This window comes from Drosophila obscura, unplaced genomic scaffold (assembly GCF_018151105.1).
Source record: "Drosophila obscura isolate BZ-5 IFL unplaced genomic scaffold, ASM1815110v1 contig_150, whole genome shotgun sequence".
Taxonomy (NCBI): domain Eukaryota; kingdom Metazoa; phylum Arthropoda; class Insecta; order Diptera; family Drosophilidae; genus Drosophila; species Drosophila obscura.
This window is the reverse complement of record NW_024542736.1, coordinates 7,004,888-7,029,217: the sequence shown is the minus strand read 5'-3', so window position 1 is coordinate 7,029,217 and position 24,330 is coordinate 7,004,888. Positions and strand designations below refer to the sequence as shown.

Genomic DNA, 24,330 nt, shown 5'->3' with positions numbered 1-24,330 from the left:
CTAACTGTCAAAATAGTAACAGCCGCTAAACTATAGACTTGCCCCATCGATATAAAAAAGAATAATTTAAACCTTGTTCTTGCTTTTACCGTGGCGCTCCCGGCGGTCAAGTTTGTCAACATTCGGTATCACCGTCAGATGTCGCTGTTGCAATTAATAAATTTAAAACATGTTGCTGGCAGCATCAAAGTCCTAGCAGCATGCTGCTAGCAACTTAACATGTTGCTAAAGTACTTGCAGCATGTGGCTGGCAACAAACTATTGAGGAATTTGATAAAATTATTTATTTAGGGCTGAGAGGGCTTATTAGCTATTAATATTAAACGGAATTTCTAAATCGAGGAATATCAACGCATATTGTCGTGTTCTTCAGTATATATACGGTATATTAATATACTTTTCAAAATGACCGCCAAAACTCCATTTAGCGCACAAAAAATACTGACATGTTTCGCTCTCAAATCGTGGTGGTTTTTCAAAATTCGCTCTCTTTTCAGAGGTGAAGAGAGTGTTTTCGTGGTGACTTTTCGTGGTGTGAGAAACATGTATCTTACGGGAACGCGTATGGAATGACGCAACAATGAATCTTCATTCCATACGCGTTCCCATAAGATACATTTGATTTGTATGGGAAAAAATTCAGCAACATGTGGAAATGAAGAGGCAGCATTGCTGTGCAACTTTGGCACGGAATGAGCAACAATCTGCATACCTTGGGAAAATGGTTATTATGGACTTGAGATATTGTTTGTAATTTCATGCTAAAATTAATGGATAAACTAGTAAGTCTTTTTTTTAAGATATCATCGAAATTTTGTAACTTACGGGTACCAATAATAGGTAACAAAACCGGGATAAATTTATTTATAAATCACAAAACATATGCATTAATAGGTAAAAAACATCTCAATCTAAGAAAAATGCAATATTAATAGTTCATATCAGTTTGGAACAAAACATTAACATCAATTAAAAGAAATAGGGTATACAAATGTCCATGCACATGCAGCAACTTGGTAAACCAGCAACAATGACGGAATGTGACCAGAGTTCACACTTACGTGTTATGCTTTGGCCGTTTTTGTTTGAACCCTATTATTATGTTAACCATCCAATAAAACGGAGTTCTGAAAACCACACAATATTGTACAAAATTGATTGAGGAATCGTATAAAATTGTTTGTTTAGGGCTGAAAGGGCTAACTAGCTAGTAATATTGAAACGAATATCAAAATCGAGAAATATGAAAGTGTCCCGTCAGTATATTTACGGTATATTATAAAAATGCAAAGGTATATTTCGGTATTTTGGTATATATTCCGAGGGTCAGATGGTGTATTTAATCGTTAAATCCGCGGTCACACTACAGAAAATAGCAAAAAAAAAAATACGCGGGAAGTGCAGAAAAGTTATTAACAATAGGTATTAGCAATAAACAGCGTAAGTAAATTATAAGTGCAATGCCTGTGCGCTGGTAAATAAAGTGCGGGAAAAGCCTGAAAATTTTGGCAGAAATTTGTGAAATTTTGTATGCGTCGTCTGTGTGTGTGTGTGTGCGCGAATGCGAGTGTTGGACAGAGTGCAGCTGTATGTGTGTATTGGTGTTGAAAAAAATCTATCTCTTCGGTACGCATTTCACCCCCCGTTTTTGCGTATTCATTTGATCTTCTTCCTCTTTTACCGTTTCTCTATGCGTGTGTGTGTGCGTGTGTTAATATTATTCCTTTTGTTTTTTTAATTCTTTGTTTATATTTACTTGTATTTTGTTTTGCTTGCTGCTCGTTTTTTTCATCTTCCCCCCTCCGACCCGATGCGATGCTGCGTCCCCTCGACATAATTTATAAGCCCATAAAAATACTAAAAAATAAAAAAAAGAATCATTAATCAAATTGCCATCAGTTTTTAGCCAAGTCTTCCGCGACTCTGCCCGGCATTTTCATTTTCCATCTTCCATTCCATTCGTTTATGCTGATTTCCATCCTCCCTGCACCTGTCTCGTTGGGGTATTTTGATTACTTCGTCCATCCAAATAGAACCCTCCAATCGCTCGCTCTCCCTCTGTATCCGAGAGATACAATATTCTCTCCAAATAGTTTTCTTGGAGCCCCGTCGCTCAGTTGAATTTTGGCGCCCGCGTCTAACAGTTGAGGCGGCTCGGCTCGGGAAACCCAAAAAGCATCCGTAGTGTCTGAGGCAAATGCTGTGTGAAAACGCGTGGATTTATTTTTAGCCTTCGTGCCGATTTCAACAGTTCCAACGCTCCATATAAAACACAAATCGGCAGCAAATAGATCGCAGATCGAGAAGAGCACTGCCAAACTAATTGCCGATGAGGGAAGCCTACCAATAAACGTTCCGCCAGTTCATAAGATAAGATCGATGGCCCATCATCCAGTTGCCAAGATCTCCTGCATTATATAATCATGGAATTGGATTGACGATCGGCCCAGCCAGAGATACAGATATAGAGAGAAGGAGAGAGAGAGAGAGGGAGAGACCGAAATCAAATTAGTTAAAACCAAAAACCGAATAGAAATGCCCAGCAAATTTCAAAGAAGAAGCTCCCCCCAAGCGCCAATTGGCGGCGCATCGAGCGTCTCCTCAACGCCGAGCAACCAGCCGCGGAAGCGCGTGAAGCGATGTTGCCGCAACTTCGTCACCTTCATGTGCACGCAGGTGGGCGTGGGCGCCCTGATCGTTTTCTACGCCATATGCGGTGCGTTCGCTTTCATGAACATCGAGCGGAAGTACGTGGACCAGACGACGGCCCAGGTGCTGGAGCTGCGGCAGAACTGCTCGCAGCTGCTGTGGTACATAACCGAGGAGCACAACCTGATCGACAAGCGGCTCTGGGTGAACGAGACGAACGCTGTGCTGCGGGAGTACCAGGCCCAGATAGCGGGCATCATCAAGAGCGGCTACGTGGGCCGCAGTCCCGAGCAGATCTGGAGCTTTCCGGCTGCACTGATGTTCTGCCTGTCGGTGATCACAATGATCGGCTATGGGAATATGGTGCCACGCACACCCTGGGGCAAGGGTTTCACCGTCATCTACGCCACCTTCGGCATACCGCTGTACATCCTGTACTTCCTCAATATGGGCCGCGTCCTGGCGCGCTCCTTCAAGTTTATGTACCGCTCCATGCACGACTGTACGCAGGAGCGAAACTTTGACTCGCGACTGGACGCCCTGGAGAACGGCAGCCTGGGCACCCTGACGCTGCGCAAGAAGATAATTGTCCCCTCCACCGCCTGCCTGTGGGTGATCATCTTCTATGTGCTGACGGGGACCATTATGTTTGCCAACTGGGAGAAGTGGAGCTTCCTCAATAGCTTCTACTTTTGCATGACATCGCTGTGCAAAATTGGCTTTGGCGACTTTGTGCCTGGTGCATCGCTGACCACCGCCGCCGATGTGGATGTGGCCACCCAGAAGCTGCAGGAGGACATTGCCGCCGATCCAAACGAGCTGTCCGAGCTGCAGTCCATAGCCGATCAGCACTCGAAGCTGGCCATCAACTTCATTTACATGCTGCTCGGCATGGGCCTGGTGGCCATGTGTCGCAACCTGATGCGCGAGGAGGTGCACGTCAAGCTAAAGGAGATGAAGGAGGACGCCAAGCTGTGTGTCGAGGACACGCGTCTGCGTTTCGTGGGCTGCTGTGGCGATCCGCGTGATATTTACGAGAATGATTACTACTAGGCGGGAAAGGCTCGCTCGTGTGTGTGTGTGGTGTGTGTTGTCTGTGTGTAAGAGTGTTGTCTGTAGAACCTAGGAAGAACCTATATCAGTTTGTCATCGCCTAATCCCCCAATATATATATGGGCTACCCCGCAGCTCACCATTGATCAATTTCTGCAACTTCAAGAGCGGATACGTAACTTCGAGGGCATGCTTGGCGGCGGCAGCGGGGAGCGTTTATGCACGCCAAGCACTTCGGCCGGTCCGTTCCGCATCTTCTCCGTGGCCGGCTTCCAGAATCGCGCCAATGACATCGTCTACTGTCCGCCAATTGTGCGGCAGCAGTCGCAGCATGTCGAGGACTCCACGGCCATTGTCTACTTTGGTGGCGACGTTCAGGACTTTCCGGAGAGCATGGAAACGAACAGGGACAGTCGCGGCTACATGAAGTACAACCTGGAGAATTCGGCGATCCTGTTGCGCGAGGCGTTTCCGCGTTCCCACATCATTGTCATACGGCCAGTTCGGTGAGTACTTCTTTGGCCATCATAAATTGGTATAATTGTATCTAATGACAATTTCGTTGTTTCAGCATGGAATTCAAGACATTTAGCTGCTTTGACAACTTTGTGCGTGGCAACAATGCTGGAGTCCCGGACCATACGCCCATGAACCATGCGCTGCAACACTTGGAAAAGTAAGTTGAGGCTTGCCTGATGGACGGATGAACTACTGACAACTGATGAGCCAATCATATATCATTCACAGACTGCTGCAGAATCTGTCGCAACGTCTGATCTCCATACCAGAGAACGAGATACTCGATCAGGCTGCCCAGGCGGCAGCGGCCGCGGCTGCTGTGCAAGCTGCAGCTGCAGCCGCTGCCCTCACTCTGTCCAATGCCACCACAGTCCCCTCGGAGAGCAGCTCGCCCTTGGCGGCGGTCAACGACAACAGCCAGGACATGGACATTGACATACTGCAGGTACAGGAAAATGTCACAGTGGATGCCGACGGGGAGGTGGTCTTCCCCATGCTACCTGACGAGGCGGATGAGGCGGCGGACCCCGCCACAAACAATGGGGGTGGTAACAACGGCAGCATTGGCAGCAACGATGTCGGCCTGAACAATCATCAGGAGTCGAACAACCAGCAGCAGCAGCCACAGCAAGAGTCGTCGCCCATCAAGATAGCGGCACCAGTGGCTCTGCCAGCCGCCAACAACGTGGAGCACTACAACAATTTAAACAACAGCAACAACAGCAGCAGCAGCGAATGTGCCATGGGGCAGGGACAGGGACAGCAAGCCGCACGGCAGACAGCGACGCTGACGAATGATGGCAATCCGTTGTGGTGGCGGGAGAACCTCAATCTGGACAAGTCCAAGCTGGTGCTAATTGGCTTCAGCAAGGGCTGCGTCGTGCTCAATCAAGTGAGTCGCGTTTGGTTCGTTAAGTCGTTAACATACTGGGCTCTGTCCCCCGCAGCAGTGGGAAGCTCCTTGATCCTCACTGACCACGGTGTCCTCTTCTGTGTTCGCTTTATTTGCAGTTCATCTACGAGTTCCATTATCTGAAGACCCTCACACCCGATGACAGCAGCATGTGCCGACTGCTCTCTCGCATTACGGACATGTACTGGCTAGACGGTGGCCACGGGGGCCAGAAGAACACATGGATCACGTCACGCAGTCTCCTGGAGACACTCACACGCATGGGTAAGCAGCGCTCGGGGTATACCATTATTATACCATTCATTATTAACCGAGCGGCATTGATTCTTGTCCAGGCATGAACATACACGTCCACCTCACACCGTACCAGGTGCAGGATGACCGCAGACCCTGGATACGGAAGGAGGAGAAGCTCTTCACGGAGATGCTGAGGCGCTTGAGTGCGCCGATCACGAGGCACTTGCATTACGACAACCAGCCGGCGAACCTGATGACCCATTTCGAGGTGCTTCAGGCTTTCTGCCAACACGTCCATGCCCTCAACCAGCAGCAACTGCAGCAACAGCAGCAGCAGGGAGTCACCGATCAGTCTGCGGTGGCGGTGGCGGCGGCGGCAGCAGCCGCAGCAGCAGCAGTGGCAACGGTGGCGACCAAACAATGGCAGCAACAATATTCTGGATGCCAGCGAGGAGGCAAAGTGACAGCTTCAACTGCATCCACATCATCACAGGCGTCGCTTGCATGCAATGCGGAAGGGGACCGCTGCTCTGAAGCGCAAACAGGTGCAGCAGCTGCGACGGCACCACCAGCAGCTGCTGGCCGCCGACCTGTCGCTGTCCTCATCACCGTCTCGCTTGGCGGCGGCCCTGATATCATCGGCGGTGGCCCTCAGTGCCGCAACGACGTCGTCGTCGTCGTCCGCTTCTGCAGCAGCGACCAATGTAAATAATCATCATCACAGCCATATGCAACAACAACTACTGCCGCCAGGACAACAACCACAGCAGTCACAAGAACAACAACAGCAACAACAACAGCAGCAGCAGGCACACCAGCAGCAGACACACTCACACAGACATCACCATCATCATCATCATCACCATCATCACCACCACAACCATAACCATCATCAGTGTCGCTCGAAACGCAAACTACAAAAATTGTATTATACGCTTTGCCGTTAGATCCGTACGCCCCCCTCTCCTTTATGATTAATTAACTTACTTTATATATATATATATTGTATACTTGTATGAGAGAATGTTTCTTAGAACCTAACCCTTAAGTCGGTCCAATCATCACCCACACCCACACACCCCAGCCCTCTACTTCTCTACTCTAGTACTTCGCATCTCTATGTACATCGTACAGCGTCTGTCTATATAAGTTCCAAAGTCATCTAACTTTATGTTGTATATTTATTTATTCAAATTTTGTTTTCATTCTCATATCTCATTTGCGTAATTGGCCCCCTCCCCCAACCCACCCACACACCCCTAAAAAAACTGAAGCAAAAATCTCATCAGTGCAATACTATATACACATACACCTAAATCTTATAAATATATATATACTATATATAATGCGAGTATATGTGAGTACATGTATGTATCGAATTTTTTTATCACTTTATGTATACAAACACTCCAAGCTATTTATTGAATAATCGAGAAAGATTTGTGATTTGCGCACATTTAATTAACTTCATCCAGGCCTAAATCGTAAGTGTAGCAATCAAGCAATCTTCGTTTTTAAGTGACTCCCAGCCCCCCAATCCCCTATCCCCTACACCCAAGGAATTTATGTATTCAATATCTCCCATACGCTATATTCAGTCTAGAACCCACTACACACACAACCCCACAACAACAACAACAAGCAAACCCTCTGATTAAGTATTACTTAGCGTTTAGTGAACACATAAATCTTAAGTTGCAACGAAGATAAAGATGTAGAATGATGTTGTACTTTACAAATGTCGGACGACGAACCTTGTGCGGCTAGCCCCCAGATCTGGATCCATTCCTGGAGCAATATACAATTGATCATCAAATTAAATCAAATGGTATGATTTAGAGCAAGCAATCGTATTGATATTTATATTGTATTGTATTGTATTGTATACATATACCTAGTAGTAGTGTATATTTTGGTTGTGCTGCGCAGGTAGGAAGTACAATGCGAATAAAATGAAATTTGTCAAGCCATAGCCATGTGGCACGCGTTCCTTATACTTATACCACATGTATAAATGGATCTAAACGCTTTCGCTTAGCCAAGAGACAACAAGAAGGGGCCCCACACACTTGTGGCTCACAAGTTAAAATTATATACATAGTGCATAGAGAGGGAGAGTATACCAGTACCCCCATACACAACACCACCACCCCCCCACAGTACATACACAACACAAAATTTCGTACCTTGGTAGAATTTGCAGTTCAAAATTGCTTTAGAGTTTGTCAGTGTAAATTGTACGGCTAAAAAACCACACCAAACACACACACACACAAAATTTTAGGCAAGAATATACACAAGACTATACTTTACATACAAGATACTATACATACAAAGAAAAAGTACAGACACTCATACACACCTGCAGTCGAAGTTGCAGTTGCACAATGTGTATGTAGTATATACATATGTAGTTCTAACTATTATGAACATTATAAATGGAAAAAGCTGCGTAAATCAAACAAAAAAAAAAATGCCAGCAAACTGTGCTAAAAGTAAATGAAAGTAAAAGTATATTTCTTGAACGATTAATAGAGTTTCTCCCCCCCATGTATGTAAATTCTACTGATCTATGCGAGAGTCTGGTAATAAAATGAATAAGAATATACACGAATATGAATACGAATACAGAGCAGACCCCCTGTATAAACAGACCGTTGGTTGCTCTTCAATTTGTTTCTTTTATTCAATCTACTTACTTTAAAATAAATTACAATTCTATTGTACTTGTAAAAAAATATCGCTTGTGATGCGCCCCCAGACTGCTTCATCCTTGAGATTTTTGTATGTCCTTGGCGGAGGTGGAGGTGGAAGTTTCTTCGGTCCAAAAGCTCTCTGCTATGCAGCGCGCCCCGCAACTACGCACAGTCGTTGCGGCACTTGACATGTGTCGTCCACTCGTCGCTGCCGTCGCAGCAATCACATACGTGGTCATTCACCCGACTACTGACCACATACTTGTCCCGGCCGCGACCCGTTATGTGGCGCTTCTGGTAGCGGCAGTAGAAGCGCCCGTTGGCGCAGGCATTTGTGCTGGGCTCGTCGCTGCCGTCGCCCTCGCAGTCGCAGTAGTTGTCGTTCAAGTGGTCGAACGCTATAGCCTTGCTGCCGTCCAGACACTTGAACTTCCCCTCAAAGTTCGGCTTGTACGCGTCATAGTCGAAGAGGCGCGTACCTCTGTGCGGGGATGGGCAGGCAATAATCAGAAATGGTCGAGCAACAGGTCATTGTTTACGCAGCGGACATACCGTATGATTTTGATGGGCTCCACATCGGGAGCGGAAGAGCCGTCCAGGCCGGCCACGAACGCAGATCTGGCTTCCGTCGCCCCACCGCCATCGAAGGGGTCCACGTCGCGCTGTTTGCTGCCCAGGGACAGGGACTGCATCATTTCCCTGTGCTTGCGGCGCAGCTGCTGCAGGTTCCAGGGCGAGGGCACCGCGGGCAACTGGTTCAGCGAGAAGGCCTGTTATTCGTTTATTACATTATACAAATTTTGGACACATTTACGCTGGCAGCACGGCAACCAGAATGCCGGAATATGGTATGGGTGGTATCTGTACCTGATAGGCGATGAACGATATTCCGACCAGGAAGATGAGTAGCAGCAGCATTTTGGATTTCTGCCGGTAGAATGGCTTGTAGTAGATGTTCTCACGCTTCACCCATGTCTTTCGCATTGTGTCTGTTTTTTAATTTTATACAAAAATCTTTGCTTTGCTAACAAAATTCTGTTTTGTTTGGCATTGTTTTGTATTGTTGTTGTCTGTCTATGACGGCGCTTACCAACACTGTTGTATAGGGTTGCCGAGCACCCAAGCCATGCTAGAGCGTGGGAGCGTGACTCACGAGTTTATGATTCCAAGCTTTATTTATATTTAAATTTATTATATTGTTTTAAATTGAAATTAACCAATATTAGCCAACACGGTAAATATACATACAAAGGAGTTTATTTCGCTTTAACGGTTTTCCTATTTACTATGGAGGTGTGCATGCAACTGTGTAGGGTTTGATGATTTGTGACCAAATAATAAATAAATTCAAATGGGAATGCCAATTACAGCAGAGTTTGAATTCTGCCTACAATTCGAGATTATGCAGCCTTCAGGAGAGCTTCGTTCTTGTACACTTCAATTACATTTTCGATAATCTCCCACTGCTGCTCTCTGGTGAAATCCTTTACGAGTGGCTTGTACCACATGGAACCCTCCTCCGCCTCATCGGTGAGCGGCACCTGTATGCCGTACGTCTGCATGGCCAGCGAGAGGCAGCCAATGGCGACGTGCGTGGGCTTGTATTTAAGTATGTTGGCGCTGTGGTGAAAGTCTTGTAGGTACGAGGCGGCCGCCTTGGCTATCGGCACCGAGTTCCACACATCGGCACCCACCCAGTCTTGTAGGGTCTTCATATAGTAGAGCAGGTACTGAAGGCAAAGTAAAACTAGTGAAATTGGAGCACAAGGATCTTTGCAAAGGCATTGGTTTACCTTGTGAGCCAGATCTATGTTCAAGTCAAACCCTAGGGTGCGGGTTATGAGCAGCTCTGCTTGGACAATGGCATCGCGCATGGACCAGTACTCGTCGTTCAGATCCAGCGGAGCACTGCCACGATTCAGCGTGCAGTATGCCACGTTGATGACGTCGCGTATTTTCACCGAATCGTCATCCTTGATTTTGCCAGCCAGGTACAGCGAAGATGCGGCAATTAGCTGGGCAAGGAAGATACCTGTGAGAGGGATCAGCTTGTTGAGCACTATTTTTGTACTCACGAACTCATCATAATCAGTGGGCTTGACCTCTTTGAAGAAACGATGGTAGACAATGGCGGCACACGCGGCAGTCAGCGGTTTCATCTTGAGCTTAGTGGCACACTCGAATATGTAGAGGGGCACGATGCCTGGCATGTTCAATTTGCTGCAAGCAATGGGGAAGGACATGAAATTGATAATGGATTGGTTGGACATTCAGCTTTGGACTCACCGGTAGTCAAGGGGCTTAAGTGCTTGGGCCTGGGCCTTGCTCGACTCCACGTGCTGCTGCAGAGACATGACATCCAAAACGTTTTTCATCTTATCAGCAGTGGAAGTAGAGGAATGGAAACGCTCGTTACAGGTGGACGCTGTCGAAATTGGTTTCGAGTTCGTTGGCACCGACAGTGGGAGGCTCAGAGATCCAATTATAAATCAGCTGGCAGTGCAACGAAATGCATATGGGCCAAAACACACACCGAAAATTCGAGACGGAGATGCGACAGAGAAAAACCGGTTGATTGTATGGCGCAGCGCTGCTCTGCTCGCATCTGGCCCAGGAAAGCAAAAGGGGTAAGGTACTGTTGTACAGCTGTTGTGTCAACTAAAATGGTGGTCTGGTCGAAATCGTGTTTGAACCCCTAATTGAGAACCGAACCGAATCGAACCGTATTTGTATTTAAACAACAACCATACAGCTGACATTTAGACTTTGCTAGAGAGAGATAGCAAGAGATATTGAAGTTTTCCAACACACATATTTAGCAAGCCGGAAAAATTGTATCTGAAAAGTGTATTTAATTTCTCGCAAGCCAAGCTGACACATATATTTCTCTCGCGTTCACTGCATTATTTTCCCATAAGCGTATCTAGCTTTTTGCATTTAGTCAGTTAGTCAGTCTAGTGTCATGCGAGAGTAAACGAACTTAACCCACATAGCCCCCTTCTTTTTAAACAGGTGAGCAACTTGGAGTAAACAGCGGAAAATAATAAAATTTTTAGATTCCTTCTAAATCACTCCTAGCCTTACTCTTTACAAAAAATTAACACAATTTCATTCATATTGTCTGCGCTAAAATGTTTCATCACTTTGATGGGTTTTTAAATACCCATCGGGCCTAACGGGTTAATAAATACATCATTTTGCAGCACTTGTTTCGTGTCGTGCGTGCCATATCAAAAAGTTAAAGGTGAGCAACGATAGTCACACACACACACATACACAACCCTCCAGCTGTTTCGTTATCATTGCAAAAATTAAGTGAAACAAATTCCGCACTAAACAAATCCGACACGACACGGCACGGTCTCATGAAGATGGATCAATAACGCTAATGCTAAAGCTAAACCAAAACTGCTAATTGGATTGTGCGACAGACAGTGACAGGGCAGCGCTCGGCTTGCGGGAGGCAGGAAAAATATCTGGTAGATACACAAAACAAATACACGGGTGCACCCACAACTGCGCGCCCCCGAACAAAATGAAAGCAACAGCAACAAAGGCACGCGCGGCCCGACTTACGAGCCTCACCGAAGACCTGGCCAACATACCCGAGGATGCCCCGTTCCGGGCTCGCCTCCATTATCTGTTCTCGCAGATTGAAAAGGAGTTCGAGCAGCTCTACCTGGAGAATCTGAACTGTGAGTAATTGTCATTGGAAAACTGAACCCACTCAATAGCCCACGGGGAACTCTGTCTTTGTTGCAGTGCAAGAGAAACTTGAGAACGCCACCAGCAACAAAGAATCGCTGACCTCGCACGAGCAACGCGAACGTGAGCGCTATGCAGCAGGCGCAGTCATTCCCGCCCTCGCAACTGGTGGCTCTTCGGTCACCGCCGCCGGTGCCGCCGGCCCCTCGACAAGCGCGCAGGCTGATGAGGTTGGTGCCAGCTTTCTGGCGGCTGCCTCCAGCACACACAAGAGCCTCAAGGCCAAGCTTAGCAGTGCCACTGGCGGCAGCAAGGTCAAGGCGAGCAACAAAATAAAAGCCCAGACCAGTCGCATTGTGTCCAGCTTCAAAGCGCAGACGGTGGTCAGCTCGGTGGTACGGGAGTTTGGTGGCCACAAGGATGGCATCTGGCAGGTGGCTGCCAAAACGGGTCAACCCATCATTGGTACGGCCTCGGCCGATCACACAGCCTGTATTTGGGGTATTGAGAGCGCCCGTTGCCTGTTGCAGTATCAGGGGCATGCCGGGTCCGTTAACTCCATCAAATTCCATCAGAATCGAGATCTCGTGCTGACTGGAAGCGGCGATGGAACAGCTCACATTTGGCAAGCGGCCGTCAATTGGGAGGTGACCAAGTAAGCGATCGACAAATATGGCCATGTGATCATCCTCTTCATTGTCTTGATCCTTCCACAGAAAGGGCCACTCCTCCGAGGAGGAACTCGACGATAGCGATGAGCAGGTGGAGGATCGAGATCGCGTTGACACCTTGCGCACTCCACTCTGCGAGTTTGCCGGCCCGGGTGGCCACCTTTCCGTCGTGGTGGCTGCCGACTGGCTGTCCAGCATGGATCAAGTCATCACCGGCAGCTGGGACCGCACAGCCATATTGTGGGACGTGGAGACGAGTCAGCCACTGCAGCCGTTGACGGGACACGATCACGAGCTAACTCACGTCTCGGCGCATCCCACACAGCGCCTGGTGGTGACCGCCTCGCGCGATACCACGTTCCGTTTGTGGGATTTCCGGGATCCCATACCAGCAGTCTCCGTCTTCCAGGGACACACTGAGACGGTCACATCCAGCGTGTTTGCTCGGGACGATAAGGTGGTCTCCGGCTCCGACGATCGCACCATCAAGGTCTGGGAGCTGCGCAACATGCGCTCGGCCCTGGCCACCATTCGCACCGATTCGTCCGTCAACCGCCTGGCGGTGTCCACCGGTGGAATCATTGCAATACCCCACGACAACCGTCAGATTCGCCTGTTCGATTTGAATGGGCAGCGGGTGGCCCGTTTGCCACGCACCAGCCGCCAGGGGCATCGACGCATGGTCTCGTCGGTGGCCTGGGCAGAGGAGCCGCTGCTCAATTGTGACTTGTTCTCGTGCGGCTTCGATCGGCGCGTCTTCGGCTGGTCCATTGTGCTGCCGAAGGACAACTGAAAGTGACTCAAACACTGAGCCGCAGTCAAAACGGCCCAAAGAAGAGCAAAAAACGATCTACAGTAACCGCTTTAAGAACCCGAATATCCCTCGAACAAATCATCCGCGCTTAGGTGTCTAGATCTAGATCTAGATCCATATACGGTGCCCGTACTCCTACTTATGTGTATCGTAGCCCTATTTCATAGATCGATCAAGTATTATGCAAACATTCTAGCTGTTCTGGGTGTTTTAGACTACTCGCATGCAAATTTGTCGCCCTCTGAGTGTAACTAATGTTGCTTTTATGCCAAATAGTCGTCGCGGTTATTATATCATACATATATACTCGAAATATCATTGTTCCTGCTAAAGTGACGGATGTTGAACTGAGATGGGACTGGAAAATGGGGAATGGGAGTTGTGGGCGGGTAACTGGGGGAACTTCCAAACTATATTATACGTATCTGTGTTTATTATCATATAATACAAAATGTAACTTACTGTACTAGATGTCTAAGGCATGGGCTTAACGTTGCTGTTACAGGGTAGAACAATTCAAATAAACGTAATCAAATGCCCCCCCTTCCATTCATCGTTGGGTATCATCTATGTAACTTTGGAATATAAAATGGGATCTATTTTCCCTTTTTGGCTCTCACAGGTGGGCAAACTTCAGCACCAGCAGGCCAATGAGTATGCCCAACTCCAATAGGATTATAAGTACCAGTATAATCTTGTTGTACAGCACCTCACGGCCGAGCTTGCGAATGATGACTCGAGACTTGGACAGATCCTGGTCGGCATCTTCCAGGCGGCGTGTGGTGCGCAGCAATGACTCGCGCTGCTCTCCCAGCTCACCGAGCACCTGCAGCGGTAACATTGAACATTATCCAAATTATTGGCAACATATTGTTTTGAACTGACCTCCGCACCCATGTTCTCAGTTTCTATTGCAATCTGGTTGGAGCGCTGAATACTGTCGCCCGTTCGCTGCAGGACATCGTAGGTGCTGGCTGCCAGCTGCTGCTGACGCTGCTCGTGATCGCTGCCACTGGGCAGCTGGCTATACCCGGCGTAAGACATTCTTTTACAAAATTAAATGCGTTTTAAGCAGGAAAAAAACCAAAACAAAGACAAAGTGTGACCGTTGCTGGCAGCACCAGAAAACACACAATAGCGCGTTTCAGAAAGGAACTAACGCGTTCCGCTCGTTTTTAAACGTCTGCATTATATACTGTACTGTACTGATCGCACTGTGTGGCTGGTTGTCAAGGCACCTAACGGGGGCGATTTATAAAGCTGACAAAACCAAAACAAAGAACTATCAATATCAAAGTCTCTTATCTAGACACGGGAATTACTTCTTGAAGCGTTATTAATTTAAATTGATAATGTCTACTATGCGGACGTACATGTATGTACATATGTAGCTTTCGAGCATTTTGACTTTTGTATTCCGATTTCTGATAACAGACAACGCTGCTGATCATACACAGTGGGCATGCGAGGAAAAGAGAGCCCGCTATAGTTGCTTTACTTGCTGCTCCGAATGCCATGCCAAATTTAAAAGCAAGAAAACGCTGGCACTGACCAGACGTGGATCGGGATTCGTGATCGGCAACCAACACAGGCGCAACGGGCAAAAACAAGTTCTAAATTTATCACACATACTCTGGGGACTCTGGTGTCTTTGGCATTAAAATCATTTTCGGAGCTGTGAAGGTAAGCGAATAAAAAAAAAAACCAGAAAGCAAAAAACAAAGCACAAATAACAATATAGTGGCCAGACCAGACATGCCAGGCCAGACCAATATTATTTGCGATCGAGTTCAAGGTGATCTTGACTTGGAAAGAAAGTCTCATTATTTGTTTCCGTGTGTGTGTTTCGTTGGGTGTACAAAAGGAAGAAAAGAGCCCAGGTCCAAGCCCAAGCACGTGCCCACAGATCATGAAAATTGCCTACATTTTCCCTGTTGTGAAGCCCCAGCATGTGATTCGCTAGTAGCTGCTGCTAGGCGGCGGGTGTGGGCGCCTGTCATGGGACCCATTGTGTAAACGCTGCGCCGCTCCCACCTGCCCAGAGCCAGAGATACCTGCTACCGCGTAGCTTTGTCTCTGTCTCTGGGCGCGAGTATCTCTCCATTACGCACAAACGTCAGACCCGACCCTCCACGAGTATGAGTTTTATTGTGCATGTGTATGTGTGTGTGTGGATCGTGCTCACCTCTCCAGGGGCGTTACGGAGAGTCGAGTTTTGAGTTTTATGCAATCGCGTATCATGTGATCTGCTGTCGTTCTGCAGTGTTCGGTGGAAAATCTTCAATAGAACGGAAAACTTCCTTGAACTTAAACAGCGCTCAAGTAGTGCTCAGAACTCAATAATTCCGATCAATAAATTCCATTTAATTATGATTTATGATCTCGTTTCCACAAACACTCCGATCAATCAATCAAACAAGCTGATTAGCCCCCGTACATGCAGCTGTTTATGAATGGGAAAATCTGAACTGGTCGAGAAATCTAGAAAGCCTAGGATTTTCAAGCATTTAATATATGGCACGGCGTCTGGGCGCTAAGGCACCACTCGAGTCGCAGATCTCCAATAATTGCGTAACGTCAGCGTGCTTATCAGCGTATGGGTGGAGCACTGCACTTGGAATCGAATTAAATGGGGGGGACTCCAAAGCCTTTTCCAATACACACACCCTTTGCTTATCATACGCAAAGGCCCGTCCACTGGTCAGAGGGCTCTGGAGGCACTTTGAAGAAACTCAATTGCTGTATCGACAATTGTCGTTAATAAACGATGAGATGAGTGTGTGGCAGGCCTGGTCTTGCTTCTGGGTTCTGGTCTGCCTTGAGCCGTACGATCGCCTTCATATGTGTGTTTGTACGTACGAATTGGTAATTGCCCGCAACACCCCAGCAATGACAAAGCATAGTGGAAAATGGAAAAAAAATTTGTCATAAAATCGAGAACAGCAATATTGTTCAATAAAAGTTAAAGTAAATACGAATTAACAACAAATAGAACGTAGCGCAAACGAGACCAAGAGAGCTGCAGTAGAAACCCAGAGAGACAGAGAGATAGATAGAGAGAGAGAAACAAACAAAACAGAATAGAAAACTTAACGAAACTTTAGTGGTAGCGATATTAACGGTGCCAGCACAGAGACATGGGCGTGCACTGCGACGGGGGTTGACGGGTTGTCAGCTCGCCAAAGTGTGATTAAGGCTCTCGCCCCCCACCTCTTGCGTGTGTATGCAGGACCAACAACAACAACATAGACCAACAAAAGCACTCGAACACCTACATATTTATGCCACCCTACCCACCCACACACACACACAGCCACACACACACAAACATTACGAAAATGACCAGCGAAAAGCTAACGGAAAAAGCAACGTCGCATTCGGTTGCTGTTTTGAAGTTGAACTGGTTTACAGTTACTCGTAGTGCTCTCTGGGCCCGCGCCTTGGTCCGTACTGTGCTGTGCTGTGCCGTGCTGTGCCGTGCTGTGCGTGTGTTCGGCATTTGGAAATTATTTGTATTATTAACGAGAGTGCGCTCATCAAATTTATTCAACCACGTTTTGCGAGGCGAGTTTCAATTGAAAGCGAATGCCACTTCATTAATTGGTTTTGAAAAGAAAAAAGCATCCAGGGGCTTTCATAATTTCGTTATACATCCCCAGACAGTGTGTGGAAATACCATGATGATATATGCTACGACTATGTACACTCATACATATGCACTTGTAGCATGATATCATTATCGCTGAATTAATAACAATGGTTGCTACTGTAGGGTTCGTGTCCGAGCTAAGGGAGTGTCCACGCAAATCTCTAGAAACAGAAAACGATCCATTCCCAACATAAAATCTCTATAGATTCTGTTAAGTTAAATTCCGCTTTCCGTTCCATTAAATTTATGAAGGTTATAAATTAGTTATAAATTACCAAATGGTCTTGGAATTCTTTGCTGTGGGGAATACTTTTTATAATGCTCTATAGAGCATTGTAAATTGAACTGGTATCCGCGGCATATTGGCACCTGCGACGAGTCTATATGACCACCGCTTCTGTGGTGGGCACACGCCAATCGGTCATTAATAATGTCATAAAAAATGAACTAGTCCATCCATAGTAGCCCCCATATTCGTATGTGCATTATTAATAATTAAGTAGAGCCATTGGAAATGGGAATTTCATATCATTGCTATTTTTAGCAAGCGGGCGACAATGAATTGCGCCTTGGACAGTACGAAAAGTTCGAAAAAAAAACAACATATCAAACAAACAATTATCGTTGTTCTACGTATACAATCCGACTGGTATGGAGTGTCAAGTGGCTGCTTTGGCTGATAAATGTGCCAAACTTAGCAGTGGAATTGCTTGGACCCTTCTCAAGATACGAGTATGCCGGCATGGGAACGACCAAAACAGCAAGCATCAGCAGCAACAGGCGATAGAGTAGAGGCCTGAGTCAAATTCCTCCTCCCCCCCCTAGGTACTTGATATCCACAGCTAGCGCGGGAATATGAACCGGCTACTGTCAGACTGCTGCCTGCCACAGAAGTCTGCCACGTGATTGATCGATGGAAACCACCGAATACTGGTGCTGGTTTTGGCTGGTTTTTGGTTCTAATGCAAGGGACTGGGCTCTTCTTCACTATGGGCCAGTTTACCTGGCGGCTGGCGGCTGGCCAAGCAGCCATCGCACATTATGCTATGCGGCACATTATGTCCATGGCAAATTTACAAATGATTCGAGCACCGTTTCCCTATATATAGGATAACATATGTATATACATCGTACGTTTATATCTACCGCAAAAAGCTAATTCTCTCCTGTCTGGGTCCGTGGGCCCCCATTAATGTTCGATAATGTGCGGCGTCAGCGTCAGCGACTCTGACGTCTCCGTGTCGTTGACTGCTTGGACCGATGATGTCACAGCCAACCTTAATGTCTGTGTGTACACTTTGTGCCAAAAGCTGTTACCCTGCCCAGGGCCAGGACCAGACCCCTGCCCAGCTCCCAGCCCTGTCACTGTTGTTTCGACCTAATCAAATCAAAAACATTAATTACTTGCATTTTTCGAGTTTCAGCGATCTCGGGGGAGAACTCTATTCGACTGTATTATTTACATATAGTCTGTGGCAGCTCTTGATTAAGCGACAATTATAATTATCATTAATTTGGCCACTACTATCAGTGGGCAACATGTTCAACACTCTCCCGCATATTTTCTGCGGGTTTTTACTGTGCCCCGCAGCTGTCTCGGCAGTGGGTGGTGGGTGGTGTGTTGTGGGACTGGGGGCGGGGAATGCATTTAGAGCCGACAATGCGATAAGAATTGTTTTCTTGGGCAGTAAACAATATTGCAGCGGCTCTTCAAATGAACTGAAGCAGCAGATTGCCACAAAATAAACGATGCCAAAAATGTACTGTATACACGAGTACGTGTATAACCTTGTAGAGCTGCATAAACATATGCAATTTTGGGGTCAAGGTCCGTCACAGATTTTGTGGTAAATATTAAGTACCAACCTCTGGCATTCAAGAGATTTTACTATTTTATTTTGCAGTGCATATTATTGAACAAATTAGCATAGGCATAATTTAATTTTAGGCTTTATGCTTCCCAGAACTGAACGACGTTTTATTTAAACTTTGGCTTCAGAACTTGATACAAATTTAGTTCTAAATAGTACATAGATCGAATTAGTTTTACTGTATGTACTATATATGTATGTCTGTATGTACATATGTGGCGCGGTCAGCGAGGCTAGTCATCAATAAACAAAGAATTTTATAAGTTAGTCTCACAATCTAAGTTATTGCTCATAAATCGGTCGATTCTAAGAACTGGAACGTGTATATAAATGTATGTATGTACATACATACATATGTACATACATATGTGTAATATATATTGAAGGAAAAATTCCATAAATTCCATATCCTTATCCACACTGTTCGCGTTGACTTACAGAATTTTGACAATCGACACTCCAAGGGCGGTTTCTTATCTAAATTATTGGAATTATTTCCGTTTCAGTACCGGGGAAAATTCGTTAGCAATGCAAAGAATGAAGCATCTTGGGTACATATGTGTATATGACATATACTAGTCAATTGATAAGGAGAAGTTATGTACGTGTATCAACTAATTGTATTAACTTTGCAGAGACGCAATAAATGCGCCATATATCCCACACCTGGCATAGGAAAAATCAATGTCTAAGGGTAATTAATGCATCGATTCCCGAAGCTGTAGGTACAATCCCAAATTAAAGAACATATTATTGGACTGTTTACCTGCCGCTGAAATGAGTCGTATTTTCGTACTACCTACCCAATTTATTTTATTTGTTGTGTGGCTTGGTCATAGCCAGTCCCTGAAGTTACGTGCTTTTCGGGCTATAATTGATTTAGAACGTGACTCGATGTCGCAATTTTGACTTAGACTCCATTAGAGCTTGAGGAAAACAGATTTACAAGCGAAATGAATATAACATGTTTGATTTCGTGGCGAATCAGAGTCAGACAACCGCCAGATGGAGCTCGAAATAGAGTAATTGCCTTTTCGTAAAACAAAGAAAAACAAATAAAATAAAATCTTTCGGCGAAGCAAGTCAACAAAATTTGTTCATAAATATTGCCAGTTTGCTTATTGCGTATGTGGGGGCTGTGGGGGCTATGCTTTCCAATTGTGATCCACATTTGTTGTATGGCCAGCTGCTATACGACGACGTCTTCGATTCTGTTATTCGTATGCCTAATTTTAATTGCATGTCTGCGGAATGTTTAACTAATCCCTCTCTCCCTATGCCTCTCTCTCTTCTGTCTGCAGGGAACGTAAGAAGTCGCCAAGATGGGGGACATGTTCCGTAGTGAGGAAATGGCACTTTGCCAGATGTTTATACAACCAGAGGCCGCGTACACCTCCGTCTCCGAGCTGGGAGAAACTGGCTGTGTGCAGTTCCGTGACGTAAGTTCCGACTAACCCCCCTCCCTTCTACCCGTGCATTAATCGAGGATCTCTCTTTTACTCGCTGCACCACAGTTGAACATCAATGTGAACGCCTTCCAGCGCAAGTTCGTGACTGAGGTGAGGCGCTGCGATGAGCTGGAGCGCAAGATCCGCTACATCGAGACGGAGATCAAGAAGGACGGCATCCAGCTGCCCGACATCCAGGACGACATCCCGCGGGCACCCAACCCACGTGAGATTATCGACCTGGAGGCGCATCTGGAGAAGACCGAGTCGGAGATGATCGAGCTGGCCCAGAACGAGGTCAACATGAAGTCCAACTACCTGGAGCTGACCGAGCTGCGCAAGGTCCTCGAGAACACCCAGGGCTTCTTCTCCGACCAGGAGGTGCTCAATCTGGACTCCAGCAACCGCGGTGCCGGCGGCGAGGAGCCTGCGGCGGCCCAGCATCGTGGACGCCTCGGCTTTGTGGCCGGTGTCATCAACCGGGAGCGTGTGTTCGGCTTCGAGCGCATGCTGTGGCGCATCTCGCGCGGCAATGTGTTCCTGAAGCGGTCCGATCTGGATGAGCCTCTGAACGATCCGGCCACCGGTCACCCCATCTACAAGACGGTCTTTGTGGCCTTCTTCCAGGGAGAGCAGCTGAAGAACCGCATCAAGAAGGTGTGCACTGGCTTCCACGCCTCGCTGTACCCTTGCCCCAGCTCGCACAACGAGCGCGAGGAGATGGTGAAGAATGTGCGCACGCGCCTCGAGGATCTGAAGCTGGTGCTCAGCCAGACCGAGGATCACCGCAGCCGTGTCCTGGCCACAGTCTCCAAGAATCTGCCCTCGTGGTCGATCATGGTCAAGAAGATGAAGGCCATCTACCACACGCTGAACTTGTTCAACATGGACGTGACCAAGAAGTGCCTCATCGGCGAGTGCTGGGTGCCCACCAAGGATCTGCCAGTCGTGCAGAAGGCCCTCTCCGACGGCTCTGCGGCCGTCGGCAGCACCATTCCCTCGTTCCTCAATGTGATCGACACCAACGAGCAGCCGCCGACGTTCAACCGAACGAACAAGTTCACGCGCGGCTTCCAGAACCTGATCGACTCCTATGGCGTGGCCTCGTATCGCGAGTGCAACCCGGCCCTGTACACGTGCATTACATTCCCCTTCCTGTTCGCCGTGATGTTCGGCGATCTGGGCCACGGCCTGATCCTGTTGCTCTTCGGCGGCTGGATGGTGCTCTGGGAGCGCAAGCTGGCCCGCATCCGCAACGGCGGCGAGATCTGGAACATCTTCTTTGGCGGTCGCTACATCATCCTGCTCATGGGTCTGTTCGCCATCTACACGGGCATCGTGTACAACGACGTGTTCTCCAAGTCGATGAATCTGTTCGGCTCGCGATGGGTTAGCAACTACAACACATCGACGGTTCTGACCAATCCGAGCCTGCAGCTGCCGCCCAACACATCCGCTGTGGGCGTCTATCCGTTTGGCTTGGATCCCGTCTGGCAGCTGGCGGACAACAAGATCATCTTCCTCAACAGCTTCAAGATGAAGCTGTCGATCATCTTCGGTGTGCTGCACATGGTGTTCGGCGTCTGCATGTCCGTGGTGAATTTCACACACTTCAAGCGCTACGCCTCCATCTTCCTGGAGTTCGTGCCCCAGATTCTCTTCCTGCTGCTGCTCTTCGGCTACATGGTGTTCATGATGTGAGTACAAAATGTTCGACGTCTCCATAGCCCCACACACTAATACAAGTTCCGTTTCACCTGGGGCAGGTTCTTCAAGTGGGTCACCTACAACGCCCAGACCGACTTCCAGCCGCATACACCCGGTTGCGCCCCCTCCGTGCTGATTATGTTCATCAACATGATGCTGTTCAAGAACACACAGCCCTCGAGCGGCTGCTACGAGTTTATGTTTACCTGGCAGCCGGAGCTGCAGAAGACATTCGTCATCATTGGCCTCGTTTGCATCCCATGGATGCTGCTCGGCAAGCCGCTCTACATTAAATTCACCCGCAAGAACAATGCCCACGTGAGTGCAGAGTCTGTCTGTCTGTCCCCCCACCCCAATTAGTGTCCTTACTTACTGTTTCGTCTCTCTTCTCTGCATTTATTTAGGCCAAACACAATGGCCAGTTGACTGGCAACATAGAGCTGGCCGAGGGCGAGACTCCTCTACCCACGGGTTTCTCTGGCGGCGAGGAGAGCGGCGGCGGTGGCCACAGCCTCGAGGATGAGCCCATGAGCGAGATCTACATCCATCAGGCCATCCATACCATCGAATATGTGCTCAGTACCATCTCGCACACGGCCTCCTATCTGCGTCTGTGGGCTCTGTCCCTGGCCCATGCTCGTGAGTCATCAGAAACTCCCCATATACAATGTTGCACCAATCTAATGCCCATCTAATCATTTTACAGAGCTCTCCGAGGTGCTGTGGAACATGGTGTTGTCGCTGGGCCTGAAGATGTCCGGCGTTGGCGGCGCCATCGGGCTGTTCATTATTTTCGGTGCCTGGTGCCTGTTCACCCTGGCCATTCTCGTGCTGATGGAGGGTCTGTCCGCCTTCCTGCACACCCTACGTCTGCACTGGGTGGAGTTCATGAGCAAGTTCTACGAGGGCCTGGGCTACGCCTTCCAGCCATTCAGCTTCAAGGCCATTCTGGATGGCGAGGAGGAGGAATAAACTGAAGCGAAAGTCTCGAAGCCACTGGAATGAATATTTACCGAGCCAAGCATCGTTTTTCCAACTTATTTAATTTGTTTTGTTTAATGTTTTTTTGTTTTGTTTATCGTTCGGACATTGTCAGTATTGTGGTGCTCTTCCCACATCCCATGTTTGTTTGCGGCCCCTCCGTTCCCCATCCGTTTTCCGCCTTTTGTTTTCCATGCCCGGGGGTCCCAGTATTCACCTGAGTTGTGCCTAGTATTCTCAAAGGAACAGTTTCAAAAGCAATAATTTGATATTCATTGTTATAAATAATAATTGTAATAAATATACAGCAACGAAGAGAACAGCCAATATTTTATTTTATTTATTCTTCAATTAAGTTGTTGAGCGATCAAGTACACCTCGGCATCGTTTTGGATCAGTAAGTACTATGTGGATGGTTAATTTATGTTGTAATTGGGAATTTTTAAAATGCAATAATTATAAGCTCGTATTTTGATGTATGCCATGATCGATTGAACTGATAACGTTCTGTATTTATGCCTTCGTATTGTGGCCATCAATCAATGGAATGCCATTTTTATCAATTCCAATATACTGGTATATACATATGTATGTATGTATGTATGCATATAGCGTATCAATATTCATATATTCATATGTGTCAGCAACAAATCGCTTACAAATGATTAAAATCCACCAGGACATTCGCACCATCGAATACATTCTGAGTACCATCTCGCACAGGGCTTCCTGCCTCCATCTCTGGGCCCTGTCCCTGGCCCATTCCCGTAAGTTAACCCCCCTACACGAGTATTTCCAGCACGGATTGCATGGGTCTCCTCTCTTTTATTCCCTTGCAGAACTCTCATTCGTGCTGTGGGGTATGCTGCTGACGAAAATACTCAAGATTCCTGCTGGGTATGTCTCCTCCATTGCGATATTCGTTGTCTTTGCCCTTTGGGCGTTCTTCACAATTTCCATTATGGTCGACTGTGTGGAGTTTATGAGCAAATTCTATGCGGGCACCGCAAGCCCATTCACGCCTTTCAGCTTCCACGATCTGTTGAAAGCTACAGAATATGATGAGTAAAACATAATGGATCCACATAGGGATATACGTAGTCTATTAATAAACAAAGCATGACAGAATTCCCCTAATTATTCACATTACAACTTTGCAGTTCACTGCACAGAGAAAACGCATTTCCGATAGGAAAAACCATTGGAAATTGCACAGAAAACTGCACTAAGTTTCATAATTATAATTTGATTTTATCCAAAGCTGACCTTATCCTTCAACTTGAATGTAGTCTAACCCTGAGCCCCTTCTTGGTGTATTTTATGGTGTGCCAATTGCTAAGGCCAGTCGCTCAGTCCCTCGATCTTTGACCGTGATCGAGGACCACTAGAGAGGTCTGAGCACAACCTTATTGGGTCA

At 47.2% G+C, this 24,330-nt stretch overlaps 8 protein-coding genes across 12 annotated transcripts; 5 read left to right on the top strand and 3 right to left on the bottom strand.

The window, feature by feature from the left end:
• The first annotated feature begins 1,338 nt into the window (after window positions 1-1,338).
• LOC111066966 (box A-binding factor) lies at window positions 1,339-8,098 on the top strand. Of its 2 annotated transcripts, XM_041591669.1 has the most exons (8): window positions 1,339-1,440; window positions 3,838-4,208; window positions 4,274-4,378; window positions 4,450-5,113; window positions 5,233-5,398; window positions 5,470-5,745; window positions 5,786-5,826; window positions 5,890-8,098. In XM_041591669.1, exons 2-8 carry the CDS (start codon window positions 3,892-3,894, stop codon window positions 6,316-6,318), a joined length of 1,998 nt encoding a protein of 665 aa, XP_041447603.1. In that variant the 5' UTR covers window positions 1,339-1,440; window positions 3,838-3,891; the 3' UTR covers window positions 6,319-8,098. The 2 variants fall into 2 exon arrangements, with proteins under 2 accessions (XP_041447603.1, XP_022211637.2); XM_022355945.2 differs by having other exon boundaries at window positions 1,361-1,422; window positions 5,470-6,174.
• On the top strand, window positions 1,861-3,828 carry LOC111066968 (TWiK family of potassium channels protein 18). Its single transcript, XM_022355949.2, has one exon. It carries the CDS (start codon window positions 2,536-2,538, stop codon window positions 3,700-3,702), a length of 1,167 nt encoding a protein of 388 aa, XP_022211641.1. The 5' UTR covers window positions 1,861-2,535; the 3' UTR covers window positions 3,703-3,828.
• On the bottom strand, window positions 8,037-9,148 carry LOC111066970 (glucosidase 2 subunit beta). 2 transcript variants are annotated; one of them, XM_022355952.2, is made up of 3 exons: window positions 8,935-9,148; window positions 8,620-8,819; window positions 8,037-8,548 (listed from the first exon to the last, which is right to left on the bottom strand). In XM_022355952.2, exons 1-3 carry the CDS (start codon window positions 9,049-9,051, stop codon window positions 8,230-8,232), a joined length of 636 nt encoding a protein of 211 aa, XP_022211644.1. In that variant the 5' UTR covers window positions 9,052-9,148; the 3' UTR covers window positions 8,037-8,229. The 2 variants fall into 2 exon arrangements, with proteins under 2 accessions (XP_022211644.1, XP_022211643.1); XM_022355951.2 differs by having other exon boundaries at window positions 8,620-8,837; window positions 8,935-9,147.
• Window positions 9,149-9,308: 160 nt separating this feature from the next.
• LOC111066969 (cyclin-Q) lies at window positions 9,309-10,815 on the bottom strand. Its single transcript, XM_022355950.2, has 4 exons — window positions 10,354-10,815; window positions 10,143-10,287; window positions 9,861-10,082; window positions 9,309-9,797 (listed from the first exon to the last, which is right to left on the bottom strand). Exons 1-4 carry the CDS (start codon window positions 10,440-10,442, stop codon window positions 9,468-9,470), a joined length of 786 nt encoding a protein of 261 aa, XP_022211642.1. The 5' UTR covers window positions 10,443-10,815; the 3' UTR covers window positions 9,309-9,467.
• An 80-nt stretch (window positions 10,816-10,895) lies between these two features.
• LOC111066967 (WD repeat-containing protein 37) lies at window positions 10,896-13,360 on the top strand. Of its 2 annotated transcripts, none has more exons than XM_022355947.2 (4): window positions 10,896-11,079; window positions 11,271-11,762; window positions 11,830-12,427; window positions 12,489-13,360. In XM_022355947.2, exons 2-4 carry the CDS (start codon window positions 11,603-11,605, stop codon window positions 13,234-13,236), a joined length of 1,506 nt encoding a protein of 501 aa, XP_022211639.1. In that variant the 5' UTR covers window positions 10,896-11,079; window positions 11,271-11,602; the 3' UTR covers window positions 13,237-13,360. The 2 variants fall into 2 exon arrangements, with proteins under 2 accessions (XP_022211639.1, XP_041447604.1); XM_041591670.1 differs by having other exon boundaries at window positions 11,146-11,762.
• Window positions 13,361-13,668: 308 nt separating this feature from the next.
• On the bottom strand, window positions 13,669-14,386 carry LOC111066972 (vesicle transport through interaction with t-SNAREs homolog 1B). The gene is made up of 2 exons (XM_022355955.2): window positions 14,143-14,386; window positions 13,669-14,083 (listed from the first exon to the last, which is right to left on the bottom strand). Exons 1-2 carry the CDS (start codon window positions 14,299-14,301, stop codon window positions 13,874-13,876), a joined length of 369 nt encoding a protein of 122 aa, XP_022211647.1. The 5' UTR covers window positions 14,302-14,386; the 3' UTR covers window positions 13,669-13,873.
• A 337-nt stretch (window positions 14,387-14,723) lies between these two features.
• LOC111066964 (V-type proton ATPase 116 kDa subunit a1-like) lies at window positions 14,724-23,228 on the top strand. Of its 2 annotated transcripts, none has more exons than XM_022355943.2 (6): window positions 14,724-14,940; window positions 20,079-20,216; window positions 20,292-21,922; window positions 21,992-22,250; window positions 22,337-22,571; window positions 22,639-23,228. In XM_022355943.2, the coding sequence occupies exons 2-6, from the start codon at window positions 20,100-20,102 to the stop codon at window positions 22,902-22,904; spliced, it is 2,508 nt and encodes an 835-aa protein (XP_022211635.2). In that variant the 5' UTR covers window positions 14,724-14,940; window positions 20,079-20,099; the 3' UTR covers window positions 22,905-23,228. The 2 variants fall into 2 exon arrangements, with proteins under 2 accessions (XP_022211635.2, XP_022211636.2); XM_022355944.2 differs by lacking the exon at window positions 14,724-14,940 and adding an exon at window positions 16,739-16,821.
• A 52-nt stretch (window positions 23,229-23,280) lies between these two features.
• LOC111066971 (V-type proton ATPase 116 kDa subunit a-like) lies at window positions 23,281-24,018 on the top strand. The gene is made up of 3 exons (XM_022355954.2): window positions 23,281-23,501; window positions 23,558-23,680; window positions 23,753-24,018. Exons 1-3 carry the CDS (start codon window positions 23,429-23,431, stop codon window positions 23,980-23,982), a joined length of 426 nt encoding a protein of 141 aa, XP_022211646.2. The 5' UTR covers window positions 23,281-23,428; the 3' UTR covers window positions 23,983-24,018.
• Window positions 24,019-24,330: the final 312 nt, after the last annotated feature.

What these genes read in the sequence shown, in the direction of transcription:
- LOC111066968 (XM_022355949.2), top strand. Translation starts at nt 2,536, where the DNA reads ATGCCCAGCAAATTTCAAAGAAGAAGCTCCCCCCAAGCGCCAATTGGC.
- LOC111066966 (XM_041591669.1), top strand. Translation starts at nt 3,892, where the DNA reads ATGCTTGGCGGCGGCAGCGGGGAGCGTTTATGCACGCCAAGCACTTCG. An exon ending in GCGCTGCAACACTTGGAAAA is followed by an intron (nt 4,379 to 4,449) that starts GTAAGTTGAGGC and finishes TATCATTCACAG; the next exon opens with ACTGCTGCAGAATCTGTCGC. An exon ending in GCTGCGTCGTGCTCAATCAA is followed by an intron (nt 5,114 to 5,232) that starts GTGAGTCGCGTT and finishes CTTTATTTGCAG; the next exon opens with TTCATCTACGAGTTCCATTA.
- LOC111066970 (XM_022355951.2), bottom strand. Translation starts at nt 9,051, where the DNA reads ATGCGAAAGACATGGGTGAAGCGTGAGAACATCTACTACAAGCCATTC. An exon ending in TATCGTTCATCGCCTATCAG is followed by an intron (nt 8,838 to 8,934) that starts GTACAGATACCA and finishes AACGAATAACAG; the next exon opens with GCCTTCTCGCTGAACCAGTT. An exon ending in GAGCCCATCAAAATCATACG is followed by an intron (nt 8,549 to 8,619) that starts GTATGTCCGCTG and finishes ATCCCCGCACAG; the next exon opens with AGGTACGCGCCTCTTCGACT.
- LOC111066969 (XM_022355950.2), bottom strand. Translation starts at nt 10,442, where the DNA reads ATGAAAAACGTTTTGGATGTCATGTCTCTGCAGCAGCACGTGGAGTCG. An exon ending in CCACTGATTATGATGAGTTC is followed by an intron (nt 10,083 to 10,142) that starts GTGAGTACAAAA and finishes TTCCTTGCCCAG; the next exon opens with CTAATTGCCGCATCTTCGCT. An exon ending in ACATAGATCTGGCTCACAAG is followed by an intron (nt 9,798 to 9,860) that starts GTAAACCAATGC and finishes CTTTGCCTTCAG; the next exon opens with TACCTGCTCTACTATATGAA.
- LOC111066967 (XM_022355947.2), top strand. Translation starts at nt 11,603, where the DNA reads ATGAAAGCAACAGCAACAAAGGCACGCGCGGCCCGACTTACGAGCCTC. An exon ending in CTACCTGGAGAATCTGAACT is followed by an intron (nt 11,763 to 11,829) that starts GTGAGTAATTGT and finishes TCTTTGTTGCAG; the next exon opens with TGCAAGAGAAACTTGAGAAC. An exon ending in GTCAATTGGGAGGTGACCAA is followed by an intron (nt 12,428 to 12,488) that starts GTAAGCGATCGA and finishes ATCCTTCCACAG; the next exon opens with AAAGGGCCACTCCTCCGAGG.
- LOC111066972 (XM_022355955.2), bottom strand. Translation starts at nt 14,301, where the DNA reads ATGTCTTACGCCGGGTATAGCCAGCTGCCCAGTGGCAGCGATCACGAG. An exon ending in CTGAGAACATGGGTGCGGAG is followed by an intron (nt 14,084 to 14,142) that starts GTCAGTTCAAAA and finishes TTACCGCTGCAG; the next exon opens with GTGCTCGGTGAGCTGGGAGA.
- LOC111066964 (XM_022355943.2), top strand. Translation starts at nt 20,100, where the DNA reads ATGGGGGACATGTTCCGTAGTGAGGAAATGGCACTTTGCCAGATGTTT. An exon ending in GCTGTGTGCAGTTCCGTGAC is followed by an intron (nt 20,217 to 20,291) that starts GTAAGTTCCGAC and finishes GCTGCACCACAG; the next exon opens with TTGAACATCAATGTGAACGC. An exon ending in CCCGCAAGAACAATGCCCAC is followed by an intron (nt 22,251 to 22,336) that starts GTGAGTGCAGAG and finishes GCATTTATTTAG; the next exon opens with GCCAAACACAATGGCCAGTT.
- LOC111066971 (XM_022355954.2), top strand. Translation starts at nt 23,429, where the DNA reads ATGCCTTCGTATTGTGGCCATCAATCAATGGAATGCCATTTTTATCAA. An exon ending in ATATACTGGTATATACATAT is followed by an intron (nt 23,502 to 23,557) that starts GTATGTATGTAT and finishes CATATGTGTCAG; the next exon opens with CAACAAATCGCTTACAAATG. An exon ending in CCTGTCCCTGGCCCATTCCC is followed by an intron (nt 23,681 to 23,752) that starts GTAAGTTAACCC and finishes ATTCCCTTGCAG; the next exon opens with AACTCTCATTCGTGCTGTGG.